Source organism: Dioscorea cayenensis, chromosome 8 (assembly GCF_009730915.1).
Source record: "Dioscorea cayenensis subsp. rotundata cultivar TDr96_F1 chromosome 8, TDr96_F1_v2_PseudoChromosome.rev07_lg8_w22 25.fasta, whole genome shotgun sequence".
NCBI classification, from domain to species: Eukaryota; Viridiplantae; Streptophyta; class Magnoliopsida; order Dioscoreales; family Dioscoreaceae; genus Dioscorea; species Dioscorea cayenensis.
Window position 1 is genome coordinate 19,789,769 of NC_052478.1, and position 22,057 is coordinate 19,811,825.

At 32.2% G+C, this 22,057-nt stretch overlaps 1 protein-coding gene and 1 pseudogene across 1 annotated transcript; both read right to left on the reverse strand.

Annotated features, from left to right (window-relative positions):
• Positions 1-1,748: 1,748 nt before the first annotated feature.
• On the reverse strand, positions 1,749-5,758 carry LOC120266494 (accelerated cell death 11). Its single transcript, XM_039274127.1, has 4 exons — positions 5,501-5,758; positions 2,838-3,010; positions 2,283-2,428; positions 1,749-2,128 (listed from the first exon to the last, which is right to left on the reverse strand). Exons 1-4 carry the CDS (start codon positions 5,687-5,689, stop codon positions 2,022-2,024), a joined length of 615 nt encoding a protein of 204 aa, XP_039130061.1. The 5' UTR covers positions 5,690-5,758; the 3' UTR covers positions 1,749-2,021.
• Positions 5,759-6,891: 1,133 nt separating this feature from the next.
• LOC120267358 lies at positions 6,892-19,070 on the reverse strand (annotated as a pseudogene).
• Positions 19,071-22,057: the final 2,987 nt, after the last annotated feature.

Genomic DNA, 22,057 nt, shown 5'->3' on the forward strand with positions numbered 1-22,057 from the left:
GGGGTTTAGCTCTCTATGGAGCAAGATTGTTTCAGACACAGACCTCCTTTTCCTTCATGTGTGTGAGTGAGAACATTACTGATTTAAAAGGTTCTTTTTTTATTTTTTATTTTTTAATTTTTCATGTTTAATTGGTAGTGAGAATTAATGATGAAGATAAAGAGCATTCATTATATGGTGCACATGAAAGTGAGGGAAATGTTTTCTTCTTATGTTTGAGAATTTAATGAAAATTAGAGGCAAAATTTTTTGATTAATTTGGTTATAAATGAAATATATAATCCATATGGTTATTTGATAATATTTGTTTTTTTAATAACCAAATTAATTAATTATAATGTTTTTTTTTTCCATAAATACTAAAATGATGGTAGTTTTGTGGAATTATAAAACTTATGAAATAATTTATTTTTGAGCATTATTTATTAATATTTTCATTTTATCACCAAAACCCTTTTACTAGAAAATCATTCAAAATGTATTTCTAGCCCAAAACACTAAAAAAATGTTTTATTATCATAAATTAAAAATTTAATAAGTTATTGACTTTTGCAAGTACAATGTTTCACAAATTCATTTTAATTTTATTACTAAAATACCATTTCATTAGTACATCATCTAAATAAACAAATATTATTGTAAAATATAGATAATTTTTTGTTAAAAAGTATTATAAATCAAAATTTTATTAAACAACTGATTTTTAGAGTTAATACTAAAATAGGGTACCTTTCAAAGTACAATGCAACAGTAAATAAAGGTTTTGATAATATAAACTTTTGCCACAAGTGTTTTTTATAATAACTGCAACAAAGTCATTGTACATAAAATAATATGCTAGCATGTCTAATTAATATTTTTTTTATTTATTTATCTCTTTTGTTTTCCCTTCATCCAAACACCAAGAATTACCAATAAATACAACCAATATAAATAGATCAGCAGGCAAATGAAATGGCTTCTGAATACATCAAGCTTTAAGTCAGTGCCTGGAACATATATATTAATACATATATATACATACATACACAAACATATATATTATTAATAAAACACAAATTGCATAAACTGCACAACATATCTTGTTTAACAAGAATATATATATATATATATATATATATATATATATATATATATATGAGGATCATTCATCTATGGACGTCAATTATCAGTCATTAGATTTCGATCTAACGGCCAATATTGATGAACAGTAGCTAATACAGTAACAAAAAATCACATAGTACTACTGTTTATTAATATCGGCCGTTGGATCGTAATCCAATGACTGATAATTGGACATCTGACTTCTATAAGAGATGTTTTGCCCTATATATATATATATATATGAAAATAAGTTAAGACTTATTAATGGCATTCATTGAGACAATAAACATATAAGCATTCATTGAGCCAATATATAAGAACAATATATTCCATTTATGCTAGACATAAATTTAAACTGAAACTAAGCCCCAGACACACAAGAACAACCCGTTTGTATCAGGTACCATGCTCGGACATTGTTGCTTGAACTGTTCATGCACATATCTGTTTCAATATCTATTATCCGTATTCTCTCTCAATCTTTTACAAAATTGGGAGACGTTCCTGTGACCGTCCCTGGATGATGTTTGCTAATATATATATATATATATATATATATATTTTGCAGCTGGCATCAATTTACCAAAAATTTGAGAAGCAGAATTGACGGAGATTAAAGGGGAAATTATAAAACAAGTTAAATATAAAATCAAAATTGATATGAGTGGCATAGTGTTTCTTGCATCACATAAGCAACAATTATAAAACATTCATTTTTAGAGTCTAATGAATAGTTTGTGACCAAAACAGTAAAACATTCTCAGATGCAAATAAATTAAATTCAGGGATACAATGTCTCGCAGGAATCTATAGCACCATGTTATAGAACAAGACTATGTGCAGTAGTGTCTCTGAAAGAATTGAATTGTGAGTACCAGGTTAGGGAAAGACGATGACAATGTTGTCCCGCTTGCCGTTCACCAATCAAGACCCAATTCCCTTGTCTGAAACTCTTCTTCGAGATAAGGAATGACTAGTGTGGATGCTGTTATGTATTTCTGCATCTGGACCTTGGCAGAGGCTTCTGTGAGCAAAAACAAAAAGTTGATCAGTGAAATTGGATCGACTCTTGTGATCGCTTTAATGCCAAAACATGCAAATAATGTTTTCAAGTCAATATTTCAGGTTTCGTATGTACAATGTTCATGACATTATGAAATTGGTATTATGAGACTCACCATCTTCATTTAGCTTCTTCAAGAGCTGTGATTTTGTAGGAAGGGCGTACATTCCTGCAGCAACGGCTTTTCTGATGGCCCAACCATGGTGAGGTGCAAAAACCCTTGCATAAGCAACCGATGCTGGGTTCTTGAGGGAATTTCCACTGAAAAGATTGATCATGTGCAATCAATAACTACTGAATTAATAAAGAAGAAAAGAAAAATTCATCAACAAGAGAAACTAGCACAAAAAACAACAGAAACTTGATGAAACTAAAATGATGCCCCAGGTTAGAATGGAGAAGAAAGCATTAAGATGCGAAATCTCAACACATGGTCAATGCAGCTTCTAATTAAGACAAGAAGAATGAACTGACAATATAGGAAGTCAAGCTTGCAATGCCTTCTAATTTCTGTTTATTTTGCTTTGGTTTTTGTAGGTAAGCCATTTTTTAAGTGTTCATCAATGTAAGTAATTGCCTTGTTCAAAATATGTACCTACTTAGTAAAGGACAAAATGGGCCAAGTTACAAATATCAAAACTAATATTAAGACAAAAGGGTTGTGAGATACTCTGTTGCAAGGATCTGCTCAAATAGCACTTTAACCATGTCAAGTCCACGCTTCACTCTCAGAAGATTTCGTGTATGACTGCCAGCTTGTCTTACACGATTCTGCTGTATGTCTAGATCAATCATTGATTGCACTGTAGATATAGATTTTGAAGCCTCTAATAGATCATCGACCTGGTATGGGAAAAGAAAAGTAACTCTTAAGGTTGAAATGATAAGGAAAGAGAATTAGATGAACTGCATAAAATACCAAATCGAATGAAATTCTGGAAATGCATTTTACTGCAATATAAGAATAAGCTAATTAACTCAAACTTTGGGAAGGCATAAAATATAGATAATTCTTTATGTGCATGGGTGTTATTGGAGTGCAAGAGCACAAATATGAATGCCAGTTGAGAAGCCATAGAGGATGAAACTCCAAAATTGCATAGCAACCATTATTGCTGGATATAGTAGAACTAAAGGCAACAGTCTTCTAGCAAGGATTAAAATCAATGGTTATCATGACAAGTCTTAGCACCTCATGAGTCAAGAACCAAATGTGAAGCAGCCTGACCCAAGTATTAGCATTATTGCAGGATATAGTAGAGCTTAAGGCATTAGAGGACAAAGCTAGCCTGACCCAAGTCTTAGCACCTCATGAACCAAATGAGAAGCAGTAAATAAAGAATGAACTTGTGTGAAGGCAGATGTAAAGAGCTCATCACTATATCTCAAACTTAAAAGGTTGACAAGATTTATAAGGCGTAAGCCTTAGAAACAGTAAGCAACAACAAGCATGGATATTGTAAGAAAGATTCCTAATCATATAAACAAAATTACAGTAAAATCCAGATAACATAACGAAACTATTTAAAACCCAAATGGAGACCATCCCAGTTGAAAAAAATTAATAAAGGAGGTAGTAATTAGGAAATCAAATCAGAAGGAAACCATCAAAACCTGAAATATTGAACAGGCAAATTGACTCTTAACTAGTACAATTTGAGCATGGTTGGCCATGAGAGTTAAGATGCTGAAATAAAAACATCAGCTGCCCTGAATCATTCCAAACTATGTAGTTATCACATAATAAGTAGGAATGGCTAACAGACAATTTTTTTGGATTGCAAGGCCAGCCTAGTTACTTACTACATAATAGCGCATCCAGAGAAAGCACGGTCCAAAATTAGATTAAAATCATAGTTTAAGGTCCAAAATTAGATTAAAATCATAGTTTAAGTAGGGCATATTCACAGCAGAGTCTAGCAATCAGTCCCATACCATAAAATGGTTATGATTCAACCTAAATTTAGGTTTAAATTTCAACGTTGAATACACTGCTCCCTCCATTAACATATTTTAGCCCATCAATATTAACATGGAAGGTACAAATTCAGTACAAGTGATAAGAGTATTACACTGACGCAATACTTTCTCATTCATCTTGTATCTTTCTTCGCCTTCTTTCTCCCACCACCCCATTTTCCAACTCTAGCTGATCACTAGGGCTAATTGATCATATAATCCTATAACACCCAACGTCCCAAACAACATGTTTTACTAAGTTTGAGAAGGATCTAACTAAGTTATTCACTTGCTTATCCTGCGCTGCAGGGTAAAACACAAAAAGTTTCTTGGCAACATTGACAGTATTCTATGTGATCATTGACTCTGTAATTCCATCAAACATATTGAAAAGCATATAATGACCATACAACATTATCATCCAGCCTTCTTCCACCTCTGTCTTTCATAAATGGCTGATTGACCAAAATCACCAAACCCAGACAAACTCAAACAACATGTTTCCTTAAATTTGATAAGACCTAAGTTCTTCTCTTGCTTATCCTATACCTCATAGTCAAATCAAAAACCACTTCTTGCGAACATGTTTGGTGTTTGATGCATTCACTCACTCAATAATTCCATCAAACATATTGATGAACAAAATAAAAAACATAAAAGATCATCATCTGCCTCTTTTCATTTCTTTCTCCTTCCTTCTGTCTTCCAGCAATGGCAGATTGGCCTGACCCTTGTATGCTTCAATAGCACATTTCCCTAAATTTGACAGGACCTAAGTTCTTCACTTATCATCTGCTCCACAGTCAATCAAAAAAGCTTCTTACCAACATCATTGGCATTCCAGCAATCACTCCCTCTATAATTTCAACAAACATATTGATGAGCATTATAACAAACATACAACATTTTCATCCATCTCTCTTCACCTTATTTTTCCTTCCACCCCTGTCTTCCAACTATTGCTGATTGACCTAACCCTAGTACACTCAACATGATTCCTAAATTTGACAAGACATAAATTCCTCATTAGCTTATTCAATACTTCACAGTCAAATCACAAAAGCTCCTTGGCAACAGACTTGACATTCAATTCAATCACTCAATAATTCATAATTCATCATTCACATACATGAATGAACATACAACATCATCATCCACCTCTCTTCACCTTCTTTCTCCTTCCAACTCTGGCTTCCAACTATGATTAATTGATTGATTGATTCAACCCTAACCCTAATTCATCCACGTATATTACATGCAATCACTCACCGAGTAATTCCATCAAAAACATTAATCAACCCTACAACCAAAATACAACAATCAAAGCAGCACAAAAAGAAATAAAATTCGAGAGAAAGAGAGAAAATCAGATACCTTGGCGACATAATCCATCTCAGCGAACTTGAAGGCAAACCCTAGGCAACCAAAGAGGACGGAAACAAGGGAGCTAGCTTGAGATAATGGGGCGAGCTCCATGGGCGTTAACTTGGAGCTCGCGATCTCAGCCAAGCCCTCGAAGGCCTCTGCGATCCTCCTGAGCGGCTTCTCGCCATCTCCGGCCATTCCTCGTCGGCGCCCGCCGCCCGATCCGGTCGGCGATCTTTTTGGGTTCTACGATGAAAGAGTTCGTCGTGGTTTTGGCGCAAGGTATCAAATATAAGAAAACTTGGGCCAGGCCCATGGGCCGGCCCATCATAGAATCGTTTATTTATTTTATTTAGTTGTTTACTATTTTTCTTATATAAATTATAGAAAAATTCTTTTATTTTTTATTTCTTTTTCAATCATAGAATCAAATGCAAGTGGGGTGGTAAAACAATCATTTTTTTCCACAAATTTCTTATTTTCTCAAAAGAGGGAATTAAAAACAAAAACAAAGGCTAACAAGCATTTGGGCGTTCTACTGTGGGACGGCCCATAGAGCCCAACATGGTCCAAGATTTTACAGGCCCGATAGAGTGACAAATTCTCCTCATCGTCAACTAATTTTTATGTAAAAATGGTTTCATCTTTTTGACAATTGAGAAAGTGGGGAATAATAAAAGACATTTGAGTAAATTTTTATAATAAAATTGTGTTTTATATTTCACACATTTTTAAAAAACTGTATTTATTATAAATAAGGCCAATATATATTTTTTAAATGATTTTTTTGACTGTTATAATAATAATAATAATAATAATAATAATAATAATAATAATAATACCTCATTTACTAAGATAAACCGTGAGACTTGCTCTAAAAATTAGAGGCATACACAATTCTCGGTGAATTAAATGGGGACTAGACCCACGGCAAATGTTATGTGTTGAGATAACCCGGAAATAATCTTTGCTCACACTCTTAAAATCATACCCTCATCCACAAACTCTAGTCACTTGCGAAATATTCTTTATAATGACCCACGTATCAATTTACGCCCAGCAATTAGATATACAATTGGCCAAAATTACACAAGAAAGTTTCTATATTGATTTGATGAAAACATGAAGAACACAAGTTGACCACACAATTGGCCATGATTACACGAGAGATTAGAAATTAAAGTTTTTAGAAAATCACGAATAATTAACTGTAAAAAAAATATAATCCACAAAATAACACCAACATAAACAAAGTAAGAAAAAATACCTCACAATTCCAACAAAGGCTGAGAGACATTTTCACTATGAAAGGAATCACCATCTTCATTTGAGCTTTTTTAACTATCTAATAACTGTAATATTTTTCATACTGTTTTTTCACAGTTCATTTACCACTAAGAATGCTTTTTACACACAATAAGATGAATTATACAAGTTTATTGATCCTAATAAGAAGCTGACAATTACTAACATGCATTAATTTACAAACGAAATAGATAAACGAATCACCGGAAATTATCCCCTGCTTTTCAATATGATGCGATGAACAGCCCCTCGACCGGGAAAAAAAAAACTGCGAGGTTTTCTCACGACACTTTCAGTATCAGCTGCTGAATTAATGACCAAGTTTCCTGATCATCCTGCATCTGCAATGTGATGATTACTCGGGTGTTAAAAAACAAGCTTTGCAATGGTCAAAACTTATATGAACAGAAAAAAAAAGAGTACAAAATGAATGTTTGGTAATTTTAAGTCTATTTTTTGTTTGTTTTTAAGTATTTCAAGCCTCAAAATCAGTAATTCATTTTCATTTCTTTGAGATTTTATGATATATTGTAAGAGAAAGGCATGAATACATCAACTACAAGAACAAGAATACTCATTGAAAAGGTGTTTTTTGATGTTTTGAATGTGTTATAAGTGTATTAATTATTGAAAGGTCTGGCAACTAAACAACATAATGGCTCAAAATTTAAATAGTTACCGAAAAGAAGATGATTTTAAATGAGATTTTCAGAAAAAAAAAGAGAGAGTTTACTATCGCCTTTTATTTTTTTACGAGCATTTCTACGGTGTTCACAATGATATCTCAGAAGTTATTTGACAGTTCCAACAACACTAAATAAGTTAAATTAGAGAAAAAGGTAATGCTCATGGACTGCGTTAATGGAGATTATACACCTAGAAATGAACATGAAAGTCGATAAAGAAATATGAGATCAATAATGAGTGGAATGCTGCAATGTTTTCAAAAGACAGGGTATAAGAGAATGATAGAAACTTACAGTAAGATAATGATCGAAGGTTCCATTTCTTAACATGACCGGAAGGTTTCTATGCAAAGCTTGACATGCTCTGTTCATTGAAAGCAAATCTCAGAATGATTCTCAATGCAGTTTTTGATGGAAAAACACATCATTACTGAACAGTTACTGGGCATATTATGAACATACCTTGGATGGTCAGCAAGCCGAAGATAACAACAAATGATTTTCCTGAGAAACTTTGTTGAGGGTTTCTGAGTGAGTGCCACAACCATTTTTTGAAGAGCAACACATAAAGCAAAAAATCGATCGGCTTGCGAACAAATATATTCAAGACCAATATCATGTATCAGGATTCTAATTACGATATAGGTGGCCAGCTACAAATCATAGAAAAGAAACATCAAGATGATAGTATTTGAAAGACTTCAATAGTCGAGAGGATATGCAATTAAGGAGAAAACAAGAACAAGATAAATATGACCAAAACAAAATGCATAGAAACATGTTTCACTAACCTGCAAAATAGTTAAGTTATTGAATTTCTTTAGGAAATCAATCTCTACACAAAATTAACATCATACTGGCTTATAGTAGGCTTATTCATAAAAGGACTTTCTTGTAGAAGAGAAATCAAAGTATATATAAATATTTAAAGATTGCAGTCTGTATTACATAACAAAGTATACATCAATAAATGAATATCATTTGTCTGAGAGGCAATAAAACTATTCAAAGTGAACATATACTTGTGCATTAAACTCAACTTAAGCAACACTGTATACTAGACCCATGCTTTCACAAAAAAAAAAAGAAATTCTTCAAAATCAAATTTCTGGATGATTCAGGTACTTTGGCCATGCAATTTATTTGTTTAATTATTTCCAGGACAAGTGTTTCTAGCTTGTTATAATGATCTTATTGATATTATTGTAATGATCTTATTAATAATACAGAGAATGAAACAGTCATCTTTATGAAGGCGATCCAACCCTGCTTGTTATTTATTCTAATATCTTGAGTATGGAATATAATATATATATATATATATATATATAGGTAAAGTTAGGTGGCATGTTGAGATTATTGCCAGGATTTTGGCTTGATTGATAATATTGACTTTACAGCCACCCTTGTGTGTAATTAGAGTCAATTATCAATTATGTCAACTCTTAGCCTATAAAAAGGATGGCCCGGGGGAGGAAAGGGGAGGAGGGAGAAGGGGGAGAAAAAGGGAGGGGGATGAGGAAGTAGGGGTTTTGGATGTTGAAGGGGATGTGTGAGTTGGTGTGAGTTCTTCAGAGCAAGCAAGGAAGTAACTTCAAAAGAGAGCGTGACAGAAAAATAGTTCTTGAATGGAAAAATTATAATTATATATAAAAAAACCTATTAAGTGTTCTAGAAGATGTGACACACCACAACAAATGTGTGAGGTGTAATTTTGTACTCTTGAACTATTCTTCATAGTGAATATTGCAACAATAATAGAAAACAAGACAACCCATTTTGGGGTGAACCTATATAAATTATGGTGTTTTGTCTTTTTTATTTTACACCATTTATTTTAATTTTATCGTTCTTGTTACGAAGAATTGAGGATTCACCACCCTTCAAGTTACTAACATGTTGAGATTGTTAGCAAGATTCTTGCTTACTTGCTTGTTTTCGTATCTGATTATGCCCTAATTTAGTAGCTACAATTGTATAAATTTAGGATCTAAAATTTTCCTAAAATTAGTAATCTTCCTAATTTATAACCTATGTCATTTATGTAAATTCCCAATCAAGGTGAAGGGAATAATCCAATTTTCTCCTCGACAAACCACTCTTCTTCTCCTTCCCTCTCCTTTTCTTCTTGATTATGCACAAAAGAAATATTTGAACTATGAAGATAAAACTCATTAAATCCTTAATATAATCTACAATTCCTAACATGACTAAACCACTAAAAGCAGAACACATTGCAATACAAAATAAGTAGGTGCAAGTCTATATTCATATGCAAAATGCAATATGATGCGGATTTGTAGCTAGGAATGGAAATCGAGCAAAGGTATACTAAGTAAAACATATAGCATAAAAATAATTCTGACAGATTTGGTAGAAGTGCATCTCACAACTCCATTTATTGTGTTAGGAAAAGCATAGATGCGATATAGCTCTACCTTCTAAAACAACACAAGAGAATACTCTATATGTCTCAAACATCACACTTACGAAGTGCCTTCACAAAGTGAAAGAAAAATCAAAGTGGTTTATGGTATCATACCTCTTTTGCAAGTGGAGAAGCTAAAGTCCATGTTGTGCATGCATAGAGGTATTATCTCCATTTGCAAAAAGTATAGTAACAACATCATCATCATCAACCTGCAAAAGAGAAAAACATCTCGATATAAAACTAATAAGCTAGTAACATGATTAAAGTTTCAAATGTGGAGACTATTGAGCTAGCTATTTCTATAAGTCCATGTTCAACACATAAAAGAGTCCTCACAACATATTGAAAGGATAAAATATTGATGGTTAAGATAAATAGTTGTAAGCATTATGATAAAGTGTTTCATTATCAGGTAACAAGAATTCATGATAAAAGAATAGGTAAAAAAGATCCATTTTCGTCACAAAATTGATTTTAGATTTAGTTGGGATTTATTAATAACAAACAATGTGAAAAAATAAACAATCGGTAAATTATGCAAGTGTAAGGAAAAATAAGAAGATAATGAAAAACCATTTATCATTTGTCATCTACATTTCCTTCTAATTAATTACTAACCATCTATAATAGTTACAAAATAACCTTTTAGATGCATAATGTTATATAGCAATCATTATCTCACATAACAGTAAATATCAAATAATATATAAACCAAGTGAATTAACTTACTCCAGTTGCATCCATTATTAGAGCTTTGGTCGCCATATCTGACACCATGTCCAAGCATACATGATGATGATGTGGCATCTATCACAAAAGGATATACCATATAGGTGTATCCATATAAGTAACCTAAACTATTACATTGTTCTATATCTGCAGCAACATGATGATTGGCATGATTTGTAAATTTGTCATCTAGACTCCAACATAGTATTAAAAAACAAAACCATAATCTTCTCAATAGTTTTTCAAATTTCATCTTGCAACAACTCTAGTGGCACAATTATGCCAACAATATCAATTGTCCCTACAACTAGTCAGTTGGTCTACCACAAGTGCTTGGACTGTGCCCTTTCTGCAACAAGCTCACATACAAAATTCAATACTGAGCATTATTGGAAAACTTCCAGCTTCCATGGTATTTTGAGATTTGAAATGTTACCTTTTACAATTAGACGCCTTTGATGATGATCCTGAACTAGTGTGGTGGGTCATGATCTTGCCTAAAAAAGAATGTCAACTTATCATTGTCTATCTCCTTATGATCACCTTCCGGTGTAATTATTTGCTAGCATTTTATGTAACTGATACTACTTCTAAGTGTTTGTTTCATAGCACTACGCTAGATCTTTCCATGCCTTACTAAAGGTTATTTATCTAGAATCATCATTTAGCAAGCTTTCACTTGCAGCATGATATACCAATCTTGTGCTAACACACCTTTCAAAATTCCTTTTCCATTACCACCATACACAAGTATAACAAATTTGCTTCTCATACTTGGGTAGCTCACCTTGTTTCCATTAAAAAGATCTCAGCAAAGAAAATTCCCCCCTGAAGCATCAGAATGTTATATAGTAAGTTTAGAGTAATACACTGATAAGCAAAGCCTATAATACCCACATACAGTTACTCTCTACATCTTGTCCCTTTGTTATGAAAGCTAGATCCAAAACAAAGACTTTGAGTGAAAAAAACCTACTTTTGGAATGTAAGCATAGTGACTCTTTATCACTACTCACATTTTAAGATACTCAAGGATCAACTCTCTGTGCTTTACATCCTATCAAAGTTTGCTGACTTAGTGATCATATTATTGAGTAATGCATAGACTTAAAATTAAGACGTTGATAGGTTGCTAAGTTTAATCTAGTCACGCAAAAAAGATATTTTGGTTAACACAATGGTCGAAACATAATTCAGAGCAGACTACAATTTGTTGTAATAAATTACTTTTCGTTGATTCCATATATTCTAGGTTTAGTGATGAAAAACATCATTAGGAAAAAGAAGAGTTTTCTTGCATAGGAAACTAATGCAAGCTAAGAACCATAATGAAGTGACAGGTAAAACAGATAAATCCCCAACTTCTGCAGAGTAAATGTCATCAAAGCAGCAAGATCTTAGACATCCGTAGCTCAATAACAGTAACATCAAAATTATAATCTAAAATTACATAGTTTTACGCCATCCAAGTCACAAAATCTTGAGCATCCATAGCTTAGTAATAGTAACAAAAAAATGACAAACCAAAATTAAATAGTTTTCCACATACTTATTCATAGAAATATCAATAATAATAGAAAGATTGTGTGTAGGCAAGAACAAATTTATAATAAATATAAAAGCAAAAGTACCTTCAAAAGAGCACCAATAACTGCAAAAGTTGTAAGTCGCAACTCTTCTATTGGTTTTGTAATACTAGTTATATGCAAAAATACGAATAGATATAGGGGCATTTGTGCTGGAAAAAATACGGTGTATCAAATACTTAATCCATAAGCATAATATGACAGCTCTGAATAAAAATAATGATTAGATAATCAAAATGAATGCAAATATACCAAAATATGGCCACGAAATTACTTGCATACAAATTTATATACATATATATATATATATATATATATATATATGAATATATATGTATATATGTATGTATGTATGAAAACAGATGTATGAAAACAGTAACAAGGAATTGGTTTCAACATATATAAAGTGGCATCATCTTTATGTTATCAAAGTCATGGTATGTGTCCATTTATGCCAATGTTGGCATTTTATGTTAGAATGAATTGACCAAGTTGAAATTTGAAGTGCTGAATTTCAACCTTGGTCAAACCAAGGTCTTACCTCCAAGGCAAGGCTATAAAAGCAGAGAGCAAAACACAAAAAACAGGAACTTTAGATCTACATAGAGGATATGAATAATAAATTCCGCTGTATCTTTTAACTCTGGCATCATGATACCGCATATTCTTGCTCCATGCCACGAGCTCTTCTAGGTTCTATCTGACAAGGCCTTATTTCTGCAGCTAATTTTAATCTATTCTCAATATTATTTTCCATGGAATTGTATTATTGAAATTTAGACATTAGAAAAATATCATAGTAACAATGAAACTAACAGCAACTATAAAGACTGCAAGGCCCTTCAGAAACATAATTTGTAAGTCATGTTACACTGAATATGCTTTGCCTTATAGCAAGATGATGCATTATAATGTTTTCTCGGCCATAACAAGCATATTATGATGAAAATTAGGAAGAAAATTTTTGAGATGAAAGGTCAATTAAACATTCATGATTATAAGAAAACAATCTTTCACCTTCAAGATGGTATAGAAAAAAAGCAAAAAATACTCCAAGCACCGCTACTGTTACTCAAGGCTATGCATATTATATTGCTTAAAAGAAAACTTTGAAAGTGAAATGTCAAAGCATGAATTACCACGGAGGAAAAGAATCCTTGTGTCTGGATGTGCAGCTACAACCTGATAAAAAAAAAATCATACCTGAAAGAATGAGAATGAATACTAGTAAAGCTACATATTACATACTACACAACAGGAAAAGCTTGTTTAAATCAGCGTTAAAAAAGAAAATCACAATATTGATTACCAAAACAGAAAAACCAACACACAAGGTGTTGATCACTGATAAGTAAAAACAATTGTTGGATTTGACTTGGCCCATGAAAATTGAATCTAGAAAGATATTTCTTTCGTCTTTAAATGGTTTTGTCAGGAATTGAGAACTATGATCCATCTAAGGCTAAAAATATATCCACCTCCATTGCTAAATATTACACGCCCTTTGGGCAACTTTGATCTTAATTCAATTCATAATCCATGCATTATGCATCCTACTCTAATTTTATTTAATGTCAGTAACCATCAATATAATATTATCACTGCTATTTGTCGGAGGCTCACTATGTACTTTACTCATAGTTGTCATATTTTGTATAAAACACAAAAGAGAAAATATAGCCTCTTGCACAATAATAGTCATTTCTACAATTTATTAAGTTCACTCATAGTAAAAGTGCATCTAAATTATCATCTTCATTAACATAACCAAGCTTTTAGAAAATTAAAGTACCCTGATCTTACAAGAATTTGCAATACTCAACATAATTCTTTAAACAGAATTATTTTCTACAAATTTAAGACATATCATCACAAAATCAATTACTTGAGGAGAAATCAAAACTTAACAGTTGTGAGGAAAATGGTAATCACATAGCAGTTGACCTGAAGAAGAGCAACGGCATTACAAGCTCGAGCTGATGCACTTGGTGAAAATCTCGGAGTTAAAAGGGGGTAGACCATAATTATCTCCTGCAAATGATTGGAGTGAAAATAAATTACAAGTCACCCAATTTCATATCAAATAATAAATAAATGAGCATGAATATTCTCAAACTACTCTTGTATGAAGATAATATAAATGGTTAGAACATCTGGTAAGCTCCATCAAAAAGAATACGTTGGAGCATCACCAATCTAGTTCCTTTGCGTGTATAGACTAATGTCCTCCATGTAGTTACCTTATTCTAAACGAGGTCAAGTTAGAAATTTTGTTAAACTATTGTTACTAATTTATTCTAAAAGGTTCATTCTCCACTTAATGCTATTCCATGTACAGTCATTTTGAGCACAAAAGAAGTCACTGCAAGTAAAATAGACACGGTGAGTTATGTGAATCTGTTCGCTTATAAACTACTCAACCCATAATAAGTTTATTTGGTAATATTACATTGATAATGATTTCATTAGATATAGATCATTTTTAACAATCAAGAGAATGATATGAGTTAGTTGTGTTAAACATATAAAGGCCATTCCTATTTACTTTAGTGTATATATATACTTGTAAACAATGTGAGAAGATATATAGATGATCATTCTATCTTCATCCTTTTATTCTAACATGGTATCAGAGCGGGTTGAGAAATCCTAACTCCGGTCATCTCCTCCGGTCATAATCTCATCGATCTCTAGCCTCTTCCGTCTCCTTAACTTCAGGCCAAGATTTTTCTTCTCCGATTAAACCCTAATTCCGGTCATCTTTCGTCATCTCCTCCGGTCATCATCTCATCGATCTCCAGCCTCTTTTGTCTCCTCAACTTCCAGTCAAGATCTTTCGGTCTCCATCTAGATCTTCTTATCTTCTCCGGCCAATATCGCATTAAACTTCCGGTCTTTTCTTATCCGGTCATCTTAATATCTCATCAAACTTTAATCTTTTCTTCTCCAGTCATCTCAAACCATCATCTGCAGTGACGTGACAGACAAGTGGCAGATAAACAGTGATATGCACAGTGATTTCAACAGTGCAGACAAGTGGCAGACAAACAATAATGTGCACAGTGATGTCTACAATGACTACGCACATTGACTGCAAGTAGTACTTAAAAAAAATGGCGGATCCAATTCAGCCTCTGACACAGTTCTTGGTAGTAGTGTTCTTCCTCACATGGATATCAGACTTAATGGTCATAATTATCATGAGTGGGCATTTTCGGAACACACGCTTTTACGATCAGTTGGTCTCGCTTCTCATCTCATTGACGATCCACCTGATGAGGCTGCGACTGTGTAGCAGTTGTCAAGACCTGGCGGGTTGCCGATGATCGTGTCATGGGCATCTTGTGCATGAGTACTGATGTTTCAATCAGGATGAGCTTTGTTGATCAATTATCAGCCAAGAAAATTTGGAACTATCTTTAACAACGCTATCTACATGGAGCTTCATGTTTAACTTCGTCCCACAGATGACACACCACTAGAGGATCCTTCTCGCTATCTTCATATTGTGGGCAGTCTTGTCTATCTTACCGTCACCAGGCCTAATTCCTTCGTGATAACTTCATTATGTCACTTCAATGAAAGCTATGGCAGGTTATGAGTTCAGTTACAAAGTCCAGTCAACATAAACACATGTTCTATTCTGATGTGTTAATGATCTGTTCTTGTTTCTTTGACCTTCAAGGATGTATTATTATTTCCAGAAAATAAATCTGAAGTACAAGGTAAGAGAAAACCTCACCTTCCAACTTAAAAGTTATTCTAAAAAAAAAAAAAAATGGTCCTGCTTGTTCACCAACCGCTGCAATACAAATATTACAGTCAAAAGTAACTTTTTTTCTGAGTTTAAACCTGTATAATGAAAAAGAGACTCATCTATTCTAATTTGGTTATAGTGTAAGCATATATCTAAGCCTGCCACTATGTTGGGTTGGCTCTGCATAACAAAAGTTGGGCTCAAGCCTTTGATATTAGGGTCATGGCCTGAGCCCAAGCCTTCCATCATTGAAAAATTAAATGGACTCAAGCCTAAGAAATGTGAAAAACAATCATCTCAATACAATGGAGCATAAATAACACCTTATTATTAATCAAGCATTTGCCTTGTATCACTGACAAATTTTGTATTGGTAAAGTTTCTAGTTCAATGAAGACCAGGACCTTAAGTCCAACTGAGGCAGGACTCTTAAGAGTGTTTCCAGAATAAGGTTCTAAATATGAAAAATGAAAGAGTAAAATGGCAAGACATGGCAGAATTATTATCGCCAATAACTGTGACAAATAAGAAAGTAACGAAATAAAATACACAAAAAATTTTATGATCTACTTAAACTAATGAATGAGGTGCATACTTGAAGTAGAACTGCAATGAGGGCAGGAGAATGCCATAGTCTAAGAGCTAGATCATGATACGACTCCTTTTTCTGCAAGAAGAATAAGGAAAGCATTGGTCACATATATGAAAATCAGATGATAATAATATAAGAAAAATAAGGCTAAGTAGCTCCAAAAAGAAATACGAGCACAAATAATTACTTTTGTCAAAGGCTATAGAGAATGAGATGAAAAATTAATCTACACATACATATGACAACCAATGATATCTTAAACTTAATTCTGTATAAAACCAAGAATTAAAAATATATTTATGTGAACTTTCCATTAAAAATTTCTCAGACTTTAGGCTGTCCTATATGCAAATTGTAACATTGATAGTAGACCATAATTAACACTGATAATATTTAGTTCCACATGAAGAATACAAATTATGCTGATTGACATTTAGCACACATCCCTACATGAGTGTGAATTAGTTTGGAGATTTGATATGGCTAAGGATCATATGCTTTGGGCTCCAAGAAACATTAACACAGTGCACCAAAATACGTGAGTAAGTAGTTTTGTCTTTGAGATTCATATATTATATAGACACCTCAAGTAATTTATTAAAAGATCATATATATTCGATTTCATCATCCTTTTGTGCTCACTGGACAAACCCTTAAACCTTACCTCCAGTTGCAATCTATGTGAAAATGTTATGTCTAAAAGCAGGCAATAAAGCAAGATATCTTAGTTAAAGTATGCATATATTAAATGTTTCATGCTGGCATCTTAAAGTTTTGTTCAACTATCTCCAGGGGCACTTGAGAAATAAATTATCATATTAGGATACACATATTATTGTTGTTTCAAAGTAACAATGCCCCTTGGATTCCTTCGGATGACTCTAAACTTCCAAGCTAGTTCCCATCATCACAGAAATCTCAATAACTTCAAAGAAATCAAATTATCTTCCTCCAAACAGTTGCTACATTCTGAATCTAGGGTCTGATGAACTACAAGTTATCTTGAGAATAAACAAGATTGATTTTTTAATGTAAGTAAAAATTTCCCAAATCTCACACTAGCCTGCAATCCAATCAGTCTAGGGTCTGATGAACTACAAGTCATTTTGAGAATAAACAAGATTGAATTTTAAATGTAAATAACAATTTCCCAAATCTCACACTAGCCTGCAATCCAATCAAGAAGATATCTGATTATCCTCTCCAGACACCGGCTAAATTATGAAAGTCTAGGGTAAAAAGAAATCTTGAGAACAAAAAAAGATAGTGCTTTGATGAAAATCTAAATTTCTATGATCTTAAACAAAAAACTAAGGTCCAAGGCAATCAAGAAGAAGCAAGTAAGAAAGCAACTTCGCAATCTAAAATCAAGAACTAGAAATCAAAGAACACACAGACATAAAGAGCACAACACCGGATATTATCCAGCCTGAATGATCTAATCCAGAAAAAGATGGACACATCTTTGCAAACCAGAATCAAGAACTAGAAATTACAGCAGAACACTTATACAGAAATAGAATGAATTGTTGGATGCTATCAAGCTTGAAACATCTGATCAATAAGAAACAAGATGAATGAAGAATCATCTTGAAAACCAGGAATTAAAGAAGAAAATACATAACAACATAGAATCCAATGGCAGGTACTATCAAGCTTGAGATATCAAGTCAGGAAGATTAAGATGAACAAAAAACCATCTTGAAAACCTGTCATCAATTATTCAGAAGGAAAAAAAAGAGCACCTGAAATCAAAGAACAATGAACATATAGCAATAGAACCCAATGTCTCATATCATCAAGAATGAAATATCCATTCAAAAAGAAACAAGATGAACAAAAAAATCATCTTGAAAACCTGGAAACAAAGAAAAAACACATAGAGCCGCAATAGAACACAAGGCCACATACCATCAAGATTGAAATATCTACGGAAGAGGAAATAAAACGGTAAAAAAAAAAATCTTGAAAACCCGGAATTACAGAATGACACATATACAGCAAAATATAATCCAATGTCACACACTATCAAAATCAAAACATCTAATCAAGAAGAAAGAATCCCAACCAAAAAAAATCCCATCTTTTCAACCTAGAATCAAGAAAAAAGACATTAGAACCGAACCCCAACACCCACACCATCAAAATTGAAAATCTAATCAAGAAGTTGGACCACATACAATCAAAATTGAAACATCTAATCAATAATTCACAAGTTCAGAAACAAAAAAAGAGCTCTTTTCAACATGAAATCAAGAACAAGAAAGTAATGGATAAACAACAACCATAGAACAACACTTAAAAAAGAAAACTTCAAAAGAAAGATAGAGAGATGAACAAAGAAAAGAGGGAAACCTTGCAGAGATACTTAATGGCTTCAGCCCTGAAATTGGGATCGAGAAGCCAATCAAAGAGCACCTCTAGTGGTAGAAGGCCATTGTTGGAGGTTTGAGGTGGAGATTGAGGAGGGTTCTGAGGAGGGTTTGCAGACATTGGGAATCGGTCGACTCGGTGAATCGGTGGAAAAGTTTATTCATTTATTTATTTATATATTTATATATTTATTTATTTATGGATATATTTATATTTAGAAATTAATAAAAAATAATAAAAGAAAAGAAAGTGGTGAACTGTTTTGATTTTTTAATTGGATATTATGAGCTGGAAAATTTAATTATGGTTTATTATTAATATTTTTTTAAAATTTTGGTTTGGTGGGTCCCAGGAAGGAGAGGTTTTGAGCGCGGGATGGGTAGTTTGTATTTTGAAGTAGACCGGTTTGGTTGAACCGGGTTTTTTTGGACGGTTTAATTCGATGGGGTCGGTTTGATATAGAAAATTGGTCCTAGTTATTTTATTATTTTTTTTATCTTCTTTATTAGAAAATTACATAGTGTTTTTTTTTTTTTTCCTGAATTGGGCAGATTTAGAAGTTAGTTTTGGATGAACGATGAAATGGATGGTTTAAATTTATGGATCAAAGAGAATTGTTTGTTTTTTTTTAAAAAAAATAAATAACTAGATATGTTTGTTTTATCAATTTAATTCTATGGATTAAAAAAAAAAGTTTTTTTTTTAATAAAATGATATGGTAAAAAAATAACTGTATGCATGATCTTCAAAGTAAAAGGATGAATGATGATGGTAACTCCAACTCCCTCTTAAAGCATTGATTAAAGTTCGTGGTTTTTTTTATTTAAAAAAAATAAAATTTTAGAAAATAACTATATAAGTGTCATACAAATGTAAATAAAAATTTAAAAAAAAAATCTGAATTATTGAATGGGCCATAAAATACCAAGGGGATCAATCAAGTAAAAAGAGAGAACTCACTAGAGTTCTATTATTATAGATCCTAAAACTCATTTCTTTTTCTCTACTATACTCCATCGATTCGAGTTCAAGTACGCTAGAGGTCCAACTTGGCAAATCATTTTTTTTTCTTTTTCAATCATCCTATTGATGGGCACCTCATTAGAAATTATACATATCAGTTTCATTTTTTCACTATAAAAAATTAGGCTTATTTGTTTAAATTGGCTTGGTTTAAGGAGTCATAGACCTGTTTATGAGCTGTGTCAGGTCAAGTTTTGGCCGGGCTTTGTTTATAATTACTAAAATTCAAGCTTATCTAAGCCCAGCCCGGCTTAAAAATTTGGGCCATAACCCTTGCCAGAACTCACATAAATTTAATGATCTCTACCTATGCAAGGCCCGCCCAAACCAGCCCAAGTAGGTTTTTCATCAAATAATTTATAAATTATTTGAAAAATTGACAATAATATTAGTATGTGAATATGACCAAATATTATTATACAAAACACTTAAAAATTAAAGTACCAAATGCAAATATTTATTCAATTACAACAACTAAAATTCAAACCATTATAATCAATAAAAATCAACAATAAATATATATTATATACGTATATACAAAACTAATTAATAAATTATCAATCGCAATTCAAACCATTATATATATTATATATAAATATATAAAAAACTAATTAATAAATATATTTTATAATTCGGGCTGGACCTGGCCCGGTCAAGCTGGGCTTTTAACAATAAAAATCAAACCCGACCTGTTTTTAAAATAGGCTTTTTTTTTATCTAAGGCCCGGACATCGGGCCTTACATATTTATCCAAGGCCTCCAAAAATTTTGTGGGCATTTGGATTTGGGTGGGTAGCCCGGCCCTTGAATAAGTCTAGCTAGTCTAGGTGGGTGAACCAGTGGAACACAAAGTTAAAATTCACTAAACTAAATGATACAGTCAATTTATCTAATTTATCAAATAATTAATACTAATATGATATTTTTATATTAGAATAAATCAAAGCTAGAATTGAACCGACAAATGGATTGAAATAGTTTTAAATGCACTTAATTATGTGAATTATACTAATATGATTTTCGGAAGCATGAAATAATGAAAAAGTATGAAGTTGGAAATCGATGAGATTGATTGTTGTATTTGTAATACAAGAGTGTATATCTTTTTATAGACAAAGATTATACTTATATTAGAAAACTATTATTAGGACTATGCTATTTACATTAAAGAGAATATTTATAAAATAATTCTATCTTACAAATATACAATTAAATCTTTTAATAATAGACAGTAATCATATAAGAAAATTCTGTCATATCACTTTGTTAGCTATTAAGAAATATGTTTGGTAAGTTGGAATAAGCTAGAAAAGCATGCTGATTCCATGCTCCCATTTTTATTCCGATATTTGTTAGTAATGATAAGTTTGATGTAGACTTATCTTGACCTTTGTATTTGTTGAGTTTGTTCATATGTAGTTGCTTTTGCTTGATGTACCAATTTAATGAGACTATGACATTTGTGTGAACAACATTATTGAATCTCTATTTATGTCCTTGTGTTGTTCTACTTTCTTTGACTCTTCTCCTTGTCTATAAATAATTTTAAGTTCTTTGTCCTTGTCTTTATCATGTTTGAGGGTTGATTTTTAGTTACATTGTTAATTTTTTTTTTTTTCATACTCTTATAAAACTGATATTTGATGTCCAAATTATATTTATTTATGTATATACTTTTTCACCGATAATTAATTAAAAAATAAAAAAAACTATTTTGTACTCATTTTAAAAATAATAAGAGAGGAAAACAATGGATTTTGATTTTTAAAGAAAAGATCGATAAACAAATAAGATTGTATTTAGATAAAGATTTTTATAGAGAGCCAACGTCCTTTTGGTCTAGGACACTGGCTACACTGCATAAGACTTGGTTTGTAAGACTTTTATTGCATTGGTTCAAAAAATTGGACGAAATGGTGCCAAAAGGTCCCCGATGTAGAATGCGTACCCAATTTTCATACTGTCAGGCGAGAGTGGAAGGCCGAACAATAAATTTCTAGCTGTGCATATGTCCGTAATTATATATACACTTATTATATTAGTTAAAAAAAATTGTATTAATAATTCCAAATTTTATAAAGGTA

What these genes read in the sequence shown, in the direction of transcription:
- LOC120266494 (XM_039274127.1), bottom strand. Translation starts at nt 5,689, where the DNA reads ATGGCCGGAGATGGCGAGAAGCCGCTCAGGAGGATCGCAGAGGCCTTC. An exon ending in GAGCAGATCCTTGCAACAGA is followed by an intron (nt 2,429 to 2,837) that starts GTATCTCACAAC and finishes CAATCTTTTCAG; the next exon opens with TGGAAATTCCCTCAAGAACC. An exon ending in GAAGAAGCTAAATGAAGATG is followed by an intron (nt 2,129 to 2,282) that starts GTGAGTCTCATA and finishes TTTTGCTCACAG; the next exon opens with AAGCCTCTGCCAAGGTCCAG.